Source organism: Meriones unguiculatus, chromosome 7 (assembly GCF_030254825.1).
Source record: "Meriones unguiculatus strain TT.TT164.6M chromosome 7, Bangor_MerUng_6.1, whole genome shotgun sequence".
Taxonomy (NCBI): Eukaryota; Metazoa; Chordata; class Mammalia; order Rodentia; family Muridae; genus Meriones; species Meriones unguiculatus.
In genome coordinates, this window is record NC_083355.1 from 15,932,309 (window position 1) to 15,944,434 (window position 12,126).

General features: G+C 39.5%; 1 protein-coding gene across 11 annotated transcripts in view; it reads right to left on the reverse strand.

Annotated features, from left to right (window-relative positions):
- The window catches only part of Tanc2 (tetratricopeptide repeat, ankyrin repeat and coiled-coil containing 2), a 304,530-nt gene that overhangs the window by 40,664 nt on the left and 251,740 nt on the right, over nucleotides 1-12,126 (reverse strand). For all 11 annotated transcript variants that reach the window (XM_060386550.1, XM_060386548.1, XM_060386546.1 and 8 more), the window contains one exon: nucleotides 5,835-5,943. In XM_060386550.1, the coding sequence (XP_060242533.1) occupies nucleotides 5,835-5,943 (109 nt within the window). The remainder of the gene's footprint in view (nucleotides 1-5,834; nucleotides 5,944-12,126) is intronic.

Below are 12,126 nucleotides of genomic sequence, written 5' to 3' on the forward strand. Positions count from 1 at the left end.
TATTTTTTTAGTGACTTACAAGCTGAGCTGGAGAGTCATTTAACCTTGTTATGAGCTAGAGGGAAAAGAAGATGGAAAGGCTGGGTGTGGTGGCAGGCAGACGATGCTCCAGCACTTTAGAAGATGAGGCAGGAGGATCACTATAAGTTTGAAGCCGGCCTGGTCTACCTAATGAGTTACAGGACCAAGAGGATTATACAGTGAGACCCTGTTTCAAAGAAAAACAACCAACAAAACAAAAACAAAAGCAAAAGAAAAAAAGAGAACGGTAAAAGGAGACAGTAGGACCAGATGCTGGTGGAAGGATCACGGAGCAGCTTTGAAAGTCCCAATGCAGTTGGAGTAAACATGCAAGAAAGAAGTCTAAAACGGAAGCAGAATCTAGATCTGCAATACTAGCTCCCCGTGTACTACAGACTGTGGATTTCTTCTGGCTGATGGAAGTTGAGCCTTTGCTCCTTGGAAATATGAGGAAAGTTGGTTAAAACTCAACAAAAATGACAAGTAAATGTGATTTTATTACCAGCCAGAATGTAGCCAAAAATAACTCAATTATTTAGTCCTTTAGAATATTTCAAGAAATCATGAAAAACCAAACCAAACCAAACCATGAGCAACCTCTTCTTAGGACTTCTTAGGACTGGTTCAAACGTAACTAACTTTGGGGCTGAGCCAGAGAGTTTCTTGGGAGTTTCGTTATTTGCACAGTTTATCATTAGCAGCCCACTTACAGATATGTAGCTGTCCTGCATTAGCACTGCTACCACTGACCATCACACAGCCATGTCTGAGCATAGCAAGGGGAGACGGGTACCAAAGGGGACGTGCTCTTCTCTGCAGGAAAGGGGCCAGAGACCCAGGCCTGTGTGCTTCTCCATCTGTTGTTCTTGCAAATCGGGTTTTATTGGAATAGAGCCATACCCACTTATTTCTGTAATGTCTCACTGTTTTCCAGCTATAATGGCAGAGTTGTAGTGAGAGACACTGAAGTAGAATACAAAGCCATATGTAGCTACTTACAAAAAAAAAAAAGTTTGTGAACTATGGCTATAAGAAGTGATGGGATGATATTTCCATAGGAAGCTTATGATTATTAACTCTTATTTCAGAAAAAATATTGGTAAGTTTGATCATAAAACCTCATATTACATATATACTTAGTACTTTGAATTTTACCACGAACCTTTTTTTACATATATTTTGCCTGTAATCCTTATAACAATTTTGAGAGTTGTTGTTACTGTTTCATAAATGAGAAAGTTGACAGTAAGTAGTAGACTTGGTTCTTTTTTTTGAGAGAGAGTTCAGGCTGTCCGTGAACTCATGTTCTTCTTCTCTAGACCCCCAAATGGTGGGATTATAGGTGTTTACCACCACGCTCCTCCTCAGAATTTACATTTAATCTTATGGCACTTGTTAATGGCTAAAGACTGTTCTATTTACAAGTTTCCTCCCTAGTTAATAGTTCTGTTCTAATAAGAAATGCTGTATGATTGACTAACCAAAGAAACATTTTAGAGGAAAGAATTCAGGGAGAAACTGCAAAGATACTCAAAATCATTTCAGTGACTAGACTCAATCTCATGAAAACACCCCAAGTTACAAACGGGACTGGAATATCTCTTGTCACAATTTCCAAACAAATTGCTATCTTGTAGTTTAAAAAAAAAAAATCTAAAGTTGAGTACAGTCGTGCCTGCTTATAACTCTACCCTTTGGGAGGCAGAGGATGGAAGATGAAGTGTTCAAGATCATCCTTCACTACAAAAAATTTTGAGGCCAGTCTGGGTTATAGAAAATACTTATCTCAAAAGACAAAAACAAAACAAAACAAACAAACAAACAGACAAACAAAAATAAATGACAACTGCAAGATCCACAATGAAGTCAGGTATATGAAGCCAGCTATGATGGCACAGGGCTGCAATTCCATGTTGTGGGAGACAGAGGTAGGAAGATCAGAAGTTCAAGGACAGTTTCAATTACAGAGTGAGTTCAAAGTCAGCCTGACCCACATGCAACTCTATCTCAAAAAATCACACCACAATGAAATACTACTTTGCATTCACTTTTAGACAAACTTTTTTTTTTTTTCTTTTGGTGCTGGGGATTGTGTTATTTCAAGACTGGTGCAAGAAAACTGGAATCCTCACAAACTATTGGTAGGACTGTAAAATGCGTGAACACTCTGAAAAACCTAATGACAATTCTTCAAATGTCAAACCTAGTTACTATATGACCTAGAAATCCTATCATTTCTTGTTTTTATTTTTTTGAGATGTGGTTTTGCTATATTACCTAAACTGGCCCAAATTTGTACTATATGTGTGTGTGTGTGTATCACTGTACTCAAGTGCAATTCTATTCACTTCTAGGTATATAGGTATATATCTCAAAAGAACTGAGACCAAATCTGAGTGTGGTGATTGCACACACCTGTAATCTCAACACTCAGGGGCAGGAAAATTATGAATCTTTGTGTAGTGTGGTTGTAGAGTAAGTTCCAGGCCAGCCAGGTAGGCCTACAGAGACAGAAAGATAAAGATAGACAGATAACAGGCTGTCCATACAAATCTGTACCTTAATATTATAAATGTACTAACTGTTACTGAGCTGTAGATGTACTAAATGCTATGTACAGTATTCAGTCATCCATATGCATTTCAAAAGTGGAGCAACTCAATTATTTCAATGTATAAATAAAATGCTGTGCATCCACACAATGGAATACTATTTTATAATAAAATAAATAATGTACTCATCTATAGTCCAATATTAAGAAACTATGAAAATATATTAAGTAAAAGAAGCTGGGCACAAGAGAACACATTATGTAATTTCATTTCTAGGAAATGTTTTCAAAAGTCAAATTTATGGGATAGAATATAGAGTAAGAAATGACAAACTGGGGATGAGGCTTATTTTTTTAGTGTGAAAAAATATAATAATGGTGGTGATAATGTCATAATTCTTTTTAAAATTATTTTTTATTGATTACAGTTTATTCACTTTGTATCCCAGCTATAGCTCCTTCCCTTATCCCCTCCCAATCTGACCCTCCCTTCCTCATCTCCTCCCATGCCCCTCTCCAAGTCCACTGGTAGGGGTGGTCCTTCTCCCCTTCCCTCTGACCCTAGCATTATCAGGTCTCATCAGTACTGGCTGCACTGTCTTCCTCTGTGGCCTGGTAAGGCTGATCCCCCCTCAGGAGAAGATGATCAAAGAACCAGCCACTGAGTTCATGTCAGAGACAGTCCCTGTTCCCATTACTAAGAAACCCACTTTGATACTGAGCTGCCATGGGCTACATCTGTGCAGAAGTTCTAGGTTATCTCCATGCATGGTCTTTGTTTGGAGTAGCAGTCTCAGAAAAGACCCCTGGGCCCAGATTTCTTGGATCTGTTGCTCTCCTTGTGGAGCTCCTGTCCCCTGTAGGTCATTCTATCTCCCCTTTCTTTCATAAGATTCCCTGTACTCTGCCCAAAGTTTGGCTATGAGTCTCAGCCTCTGCTTTGATCCTTGCTGGGTAGGGTCTTTCAGAGGACCTCTGTGTAGGCTCCTGTCCTTTTCCTGTTTTCTCCCTCTTCCTATGTCTGTCCCGTTTGCTTTTTTGAGTGAGGATTGATCATCTTACCAAGGGTCCTCCTTCTTGCTTAGCTTCTTTAGGTGTACAGATTTTAGTGTGTTTATCCTATATTATATTTCTAATATCCACTTATAAGTGAGTATATACCATGTGTGTCTTTCTGCTTCTGGGTTACCTCACTCAAGATGATCTTTTCTACTTCCCACCATTTGCTTGCTAATTTTATGATTTCCTTGTTTTTAATTGCTGAGTAGTATTCCATTGTGTAAATGTACCACAATTTCTGTATCCATTCCTCCATTGGAACACCTGGGTTGTTTGATAATGTCATAAATCTAAGTACACTAAAAATCACACACACACACACACACCCCTAAAACTGGTGAATTTCATGTAGTACACAAAGTTATACCTCAAAAAGTTGTCAAAACAAGAGAATTTAAAAGGCTCTACAGCCAGCTCAATATCCAGAATCATAGGCTTTTTATTGTTTTATTATTTTAAAGATCATTAATGGAATAAATATATTTTCATAACCAATATGGGAAGTAAATTCCCAGAGGACTGTATGTATGTCACTGCTGAGGCGTTCTGAGTGGAACTGGTTATGGCTATGTCTCCCTTTGACTCTGCACGGCCCTTAGCCAACAGTGACTGAGGATTTCAGTCTGGGAGAACTAAAGCCTCTCAACAGCCCCTGCACTGAAAGGATCATGTGAGCTGCAGCAGCAGGAACACCAGAGTCTAGTCCTCATTCTGTAGCTTGCAGACATGTCATCACTCATTGCTGTACACTAGAGTGTTTGCAGCCTGAATCACACACAGAGCCATTCTTAGCTCAGACAACCATGCTGTCTGCATCAATGCAAGATAAAACTCTTGCCAATGACAGAAGCGTACAGTTTACATGTAGGCTCCTAAGTGCTAAAGTCACACTTGGTTAAATGAAACTTCATATTTTTTCTCAGTTAATGTGGCACTTACTTTATAGTGCACAAAGGCAAGCATCAACTTCATCTTTACATGTATCCTGTGCAGATTGTCATGTCAAAAGACTGACGGTTATATATGATCAAAGGACAATTATCTTAGTGTTTACGGATGTAGTAGACATTTTAGTACCCTCATGAAATTGGAACCCTGTCTTATATTAGTTGTATTCTGCTCATAGCAAGTAAGGTCACTGAATAAGGTCATTTTTAATGCAATGATTAGACAAGACAGTTATGACTGAAATAAAAGACTTGTCACAGTAGGTTTTACTTCTGTCCATTCAACAAACAAACTTTTCTAGCTGTGTGCTTATACACTGGGAAGAATTTGTGAGGCTCTTGGAGAAATGTTAGTCCTTACGTATCTTGAGGGTTAGTCTGACCTAGAGAACTGTTTAAGATACTTGGATTTTTCAGTTCTAAGCAAGGGAACGACTCTGAGGGAGCACAGTGGTTAGAGCTATCGGAACTTTCTTCTTGTGCTGTGGAGTCTTGCTCTGTGACTCTGGCTGACTTTAAACTCTTGGCAGTACTCAGCCTTAGCCTCCCTTGTAGTTACATGTGTGTCACCATTTCTGTCTGATGTTCATTTCTGCAGTGCTGGTACCGAGTCCAGGGCTTTCTGTATGGTAGGAAAGTGCTTTATATCTGAGTTACACTTGGGCCAACGGGGCTAAAACTGTCAAACATAGTAATAAATAGTGAGTAATAGCGAACTGTGAACTAAAAATGAAAACAATTTCCTCCTAAGCTTTCATGTGAATTATAAATTCCTCGAACTATCATATATATTTACATATATTTCTAATATATATCTATATATTACTAGCAAAATATAATATAATATAATATAATATAATATAATATAATATAATATAATATAATACAATACATACACACATGTTTAGCTATCTAAAAACCTGCAACTGGCTTTTATAACATGGCTGGTCATATGTGGAGAACATACAGGTGTATGTATGTGCTCCTTATGTAAATGACATTGTGTGTGTTCTCTGGAAAGTCGAGGTAAATGGCCTATTAACCTAGCCAACTTCTCTACAGTGGAGGTATTTACCTTCTCCGTCAAAACAGGGTCAGCTCTCTAACAGCTGAGGGATGAAGGGGACACATAATTTGGAGATGGAGCAAACCAATTTCAGAAAGTAGGGATTATATGAGCATAACAGTTTCACTTTCTACATAGGATATTTAGAAAAGTCTGCTAGAGATGGAAAAAGTCTCACATCTCCAATTACCTTAAAGATGTGTGCTTTGAGGATGTGATGGCCCAGTTCAATGGTCTGCTGTCGGTTCAGCTTTCCCTCTTGGCGGGAAAACCAGAAGGCAAGTAATGTGTGGCCGCTCCTGCAAAGAGAGAGTCGTTTTAGACAACTGAGTGCTTCAGTTTTGCCCTAACTACTCAGGTCCAGTCATCTCTCCAGCAAAACTAGGCACCACTAAGTCAGTAGCTTGGGGAAAACAGTTCTTACTAGGTGAATAACATGTTTGGACATTACAGAAGCCATATGCAGTTGACTTGTTCCCATTCCTCATATAGACAACATGACAATGTTTTCATTTTCATTTTGTGTCTTTGTCCAATCTCACCATTCGCAGGCCAGTGCTCCTCACTGTGTACTCTCCTGTGTGAACCCGCACAGCAGCCACCATTGACAGCCTATACATCTTTTCTCTATCTAGACTTTCCTCCTCGGCTTTAGGCCTCAGCCATTTGTTTATTGCATTTCTCCATTTGAAGTCTTCCCTGGTCCCTAAACTCAACATGCTCCAAAATGGACTGACGGCCTCTTCCTGGAAGAACTCTCTGGCCGGCCTCTGCCACGCCTCTCCCTCCTCTTCCAGCTGAGCGCAGTGGAACACTTTCTTTCTGATGTCAGCAGTAGACATTTACAGTCTCCTGCTTAGTATTCACCCGGCTCCATGCTTTTTCCTCCAGCACACTGAGTTTCCTGATGGTGTCCACTCCCCTGTGTCTCTCTGACAACAGACTTCTAATTTGTTCTGAAAAAGAAAAACCTCCTCTCGACCCCTTGGATAGTGTCAGATCTGTTCATGATGGCCAGAACTGCCTTCTTAGTCCAAATCATGTAATCAGCTGGCTTGAGAACAAAGCCCAAAACAGGGCTAGGCTAAAAAGTACCAGAAAAAGTGAGCCCTAATCCTGACTGTGTAGCATCTAAACTGCTCTAATTTTGGGTTACTTTAAATAAAGTAATTATTTTTTGGTCTTAAATCCACTTATATTATAATCTGTTCTGTCCCAATTCAAAGTATCCGAATGATAATCTTTAAGTATTAATCACATTTGTGCACGCGTGCGCGCGCACACAGACACACAGACACACAGACACACACACCAATTATTAGTGATGCTGAATGGCAAACCTAGGGCTAAACACTTGCCACTGAGCTATATTCTTAGTCCATTGATTGATTGACTGACTGATTGATTAATTTCTTTCTTTCTGCTGATATAAGGGCTCATGTAGGCCTCAAAATCTATTTTTTAAATGTATACGTGTGTACGCATGCATGTGTGCATGCATGTGAAGGCCAGAGAACAACATGAAGGAGTCACTTCCTTCCTTCTACCATTTAGGTCAAATGTAGGCCACTCACTGCGTTTGGCAGCAAGCACCTTTACTCTCTGGCCATCTCACCAGTCTAATCCAGAACTTTTGAACCTGCATACATGTATATACTACCAGACCTGGTTTATGTGATGCTGGGATCAGCCCCACAGGTTCCTACAAACTAGGTAAGTTCTCTACCAACTGAGTGATATCCCCCGGCAATCTATTCTCTTAAGTGTCAACATGTCTGTGTGTATATAAGAGACTGTTGGGAGCCGCGCCTCTGGTAGCTGCTTTGATATTTAAATCTCAGCGGAGAGACTGCTTTTACCAGGCCTTCACTAAGTCGGGGAAGAATTTGCAAGTCCATCTCCTTTTGTTTGTGACAGCAGGTGGGATAGATTGTGAAGACCACACCTCTTCCTCAGGCTCCTCGTGGAAATTAACCCATTGTTCTGAGATGTTTCTACTCTGGCTTAAAAACTCTACAATAAAAAGACAGGCTGGTGGCTGCAGCAAGGGGAGTTGCTGCTAGTTTTGCTGCAGAGGCTTGAGCGACCTTCTTAAAAAAGCCTCCTGTGTGCTGTGTGTTTTTTTTATTAAATTTAATCCTCACTCCCGACTCAAAAACCATTCGACTCTGCTGGCTGGCTCTGGCATGAGATATATGTGTATGTATTTCTATTTACATTATTGAAAGAAAAATCTAGATCACATGTATTTTCTACAATACTTAATACAGCCTACTCCACGTAAAAATGTTCACTGTGTTTTTAAAACAAAAAACTGGACATTATGGGCTCAGCAGTGGAGGTACCTGCCACCATGCCTGATTACTTGAGTTTCTTCCTTGGAATCTACTTGGTAGAAGGAGAGAATCAATTTCTGTAAGATGTTATCTCATTCCCGTGAGTATTGTGACATACCTATGTGCCCCTAAATAAATACAATAAAACAGACAAAATAAGCAAAACATTAACAAAAACCCTGGACTTTTTTTCAAAGCCTTATCAGGCCACAGAAGAAGACAGTGCAGCCACTCCTGATAAGACCTGATAGACTAGGATCAGAGGGAAAGGGAGGAGGACCTCCCCTATCAGTGTACTGGGAGAGGGATACGGGTAGGGAAGAGGGAGGGTGGGATTGGGAGGGGAGGACGTACAAAATGAATAAACTGTAATTAATAACAATAAAAATAATTTTTAAAAAAGGCCAGTATTTTGGCCTAACTGCATACACCTTAATCCTAGCACCTTAGCAGACAAGAAAGATCACAGGTTGGGGGCCTAAGATGCAACAGCCTGTAATATACAGTAAGATAGTCTCAATACAAACCAACACACAACAAAACAGCCCAAGAAAACAAAAGCAAAACAAGGCAGAAGGGAGGGTACTAGATTATCTTCCCCCTCTCTGCTCCCCCTTTCTCTCCCCTTTTGAACCTGGAGATATGAGGAGGGACAGCTGCTATGGTTTATATGTATAAACCACCCCAGAATCTTCATTTTAGTAAGATTTTGAAAGAAATTCCAAATTTTGTCTTTACAGAATTTCTAAACTATAATGGGTGCTGGGTTACCAGCTTGTTTAACTAGGCAAGGTTAATCCTATGGGAAGGGAATGATTTAGCTGGAAGAATGCCCAGACAGGCGCAATCTGATGGAATCATCACGATCATTTTGAGGTCTGGGGACAGTGCTGTTTCACAGTTACATCATCTAAAAATGCCCACTAAACTTTCACAGAGCACAAACTGAAAGCTCTATTTTGTTGGCAGTCTGGTGTAACAGAGTTAGGAAAATTGGGTGTAACAGAGGCAGAGACTTCAAAATTCCATCTATCTAGTTATGGTAAAATTACTGGTGCTTTCCTGGTGTATTATTATTATTATTATTATTATTATTATTATTATTGGTTTGTTTTCAAGAGAGGGTGAGAGGGTTTCTCCATGTAGCCCTGGCCTGGAACTTGCTTTGTAGACCAGGCTGGCCTCCAACTCAAGGAGCTCCGCCTGCTTTTGCCTTCTGAGTGCTGGGATTAAAGGTGTGCACCAGCAACTGCCCAGCCAAAAAATTCTTTTTAAGTTACTCATTCATGACTGTGTAACTGTGACAGCAATTTCTTAATATGGACCTCTGATCTACTTCTTTTTTTTTTATTCTTTTTTATTTTTTTTAAATATTAATCACAGGTTATTTACTTTGTATGCCAGCCCTGACCTGCTTCTTAAGCTTTAAGTCATGAATGAGAATCCATGTCTACTGGGATTATAATGGTAACAAAAAGCCTAAGTCCACAGTGAATGAGATCTTTGGTTAAGACACAGAACTGACTTTGTCCTAGTGATTTCATTTATTTATACTACAATACCTGAATTTCTACAGTGTGCGTCTGCTCCTAGAGATACCAATGTTGATGACTGCTGCTGCTGTTTGGCACTGAGTGTATGAATAGCACACAATACAGGGTGAGAGGAGGGTGACAATTGTCATTCATTTCTTTCTGAATGGGAAGCATGGCAGATTTTTATAAAAAATGACTTTGTTGGGCCTGTACATTTAATTCCAGAAAGCAATTCAGGAGGCTGAGGCAGGAGGATTACAAATTTAAAACAAGTTCATGTTATATAGTGAGGAAACAAACAAAAAACAACAGTTCTGAAGAGCTCACTGAACTCAAAGCTTATGGTGTTTGGGATACAAAAGGTAACAGCAATTTATGCTGTGTGCTGGTATTTCCAGGTGTCTTGTTCTTCTGAAGTACAGTACCACTAGCTAAATTAAAGTCTGAATGTCATCTGCTTCATTTGTGTAAATTTGTTTCTACTTTCATATCATCTGCTTACTTCTAAATGTTATTCTTCTTGGCTCCAATTTCTCTAACATCATTGGTAACCTTTTAGTTGTCATGGAATGTGATTTTTATCTTAACTTTTGATATTTTTCTTTGTTATTGTTTCCTTTCAGCATTAGGCTTTATTTATGTACTTATTAAAACCATCTCCTTGAAAGCTATACCTACACTGGACTTCTATGGTAAAATAAACAAAAATTTAAAATGTAAAATCTTACCTTTCAAGTAAAAACATATTGGGTGGTGGTGGCACACACCTTTAGTCCCCGCTCTCAGGAGGCAGAAGCAGGTGGATCTCTGAGTTTGAAACCAGCCTAGACTACAGAGAGAGTTCCAGGACAGCCAAAGGCTACACAGTGAAATCTCATCTTGAAAAAACCAAGCCAAACAACAGCAGCAATAACTATCTAATTATCTCTTGGCAACTGTGACAATATGCAGGTACTTTTTGTCATTTCTTCTAGTTATGAAGAAGGCAAATGTCTTTGCCTTCTTTTTCTCCTAGGTAGCTCTCGTCCTCTGGCTTCAACTTTCACCTCAATGTGAATGACTCTCACAGAGAAACATCAAACAGGGAAGACTTATTTTTGTTTATCTAGCTCCCTGCTTGCTCTGTCTACCCCCATCACTGTCAAGTGAAAGCCATCTTTTGAAGTTGGAGCTTTTCCTTAAAAACAAATACTATAAGACTAATTTGTTTTTCAAAATGTGCCAGTCAGGCATAAAACTCATTACTAGTTTCTCTCCTTTAACTTCCTCGCCTGGATGAGTGTAAGAGACTATGTTATATTTCCACTCTATTATATTTCAGTGTCCACTCTTCGGCCCATTCCTACAATATACTGCACAAGTTCATCAAAATCTTGCTAAACATTCTTCAACGACTTACACTTCCTTCCGTACATCCATTTAAGCCCTGATCTGATTAGCTTCACTTGTCAACTAGTTACAGCCTACAGTCACCTGAGGACAGAGCCTCAATTGAGAAACTGGTAGATCATATTGGCCTGTGAGCATGTCTACGGGAGAGGGGTGGCATTTCTTGATTATTGAACTGATGCAGGAGGCCTTAGGCAGGTGGTCCGAACTGTATAGGAAAGCTTGCTGAGTAGAAGCCAGTATTCAAGCTTCCCAGCAAGCAGCATTTCCTTGGCCGTGTGCTCCTCGGTTAGAGGTAATGCTGTGTGGGAGGAACGGCAAGCGCACCTGCCTTCAGGTTCCTCCTGAATTTCCCTTGATGACAGACTGCAACCTTGAAGGGGAAGTAAACCCTTTCTTCCCTTAAGTTGCTTTTGGCCATGGTATGTATCACAGCACAATGAAACTAGAACAAATCCTCAGCATGGTATTCAAAGGATAGTCAAAGCCTGTTTTCAATCAGGCTTTCTGTTAATCTCTACTGCGGATAGAAACCATGTTTTTCATACAGCTACTGCTAAGCAATTAAGTAGTAACACTTTAGATTTGTAGATTACAGTTTACCAAACTGTAAACTGTATGTTTCTATAGTATCATAAACACTGTACTTAATGCTACTTCTCTCCTTCAATGGAACATGAAAAAGAACCCACCAGTATAAAGAACAACATATCTATTTGTATAGTATTACTATTTATTTATTTATTGAGACAGGGGCTCTCTATGTAGCCCTTACTAATTTGGAACTCTATATGTAGTTCTTAGTCTTAAGCTGACCTTGAACTCAGAGATCTACACGTTCCTGCCTTCCAAGAACAATGATTTATTAAAATCATTATTATTAATGTTGACAAACTCAGATGTATTTATCGTTATTTATGTGTGCCTACATGAGTTTACATGTACTGTGTGGCCCACAGAGACCAGATGATGTCAGAGTCTCTGGGATTAAAGGTCACTGTGAGCTGCTTAATATGGATGCTGACAACCAAACCTGGGCCTTCTACAAGAAAGGAAGCACTCCTAACGGCTAAGCCATCTGCCCTGACCACTGCTGACAATTTCTAATTAGCATTTTGAGAAACTGTGAACTAAGAAATCAAGCAGCGTGAACTCTGTTAAGTGTGATTTTGTTTATGATAAAACACAAAGTATAGTTTTTCTCTAATTGAAGATCATGGCA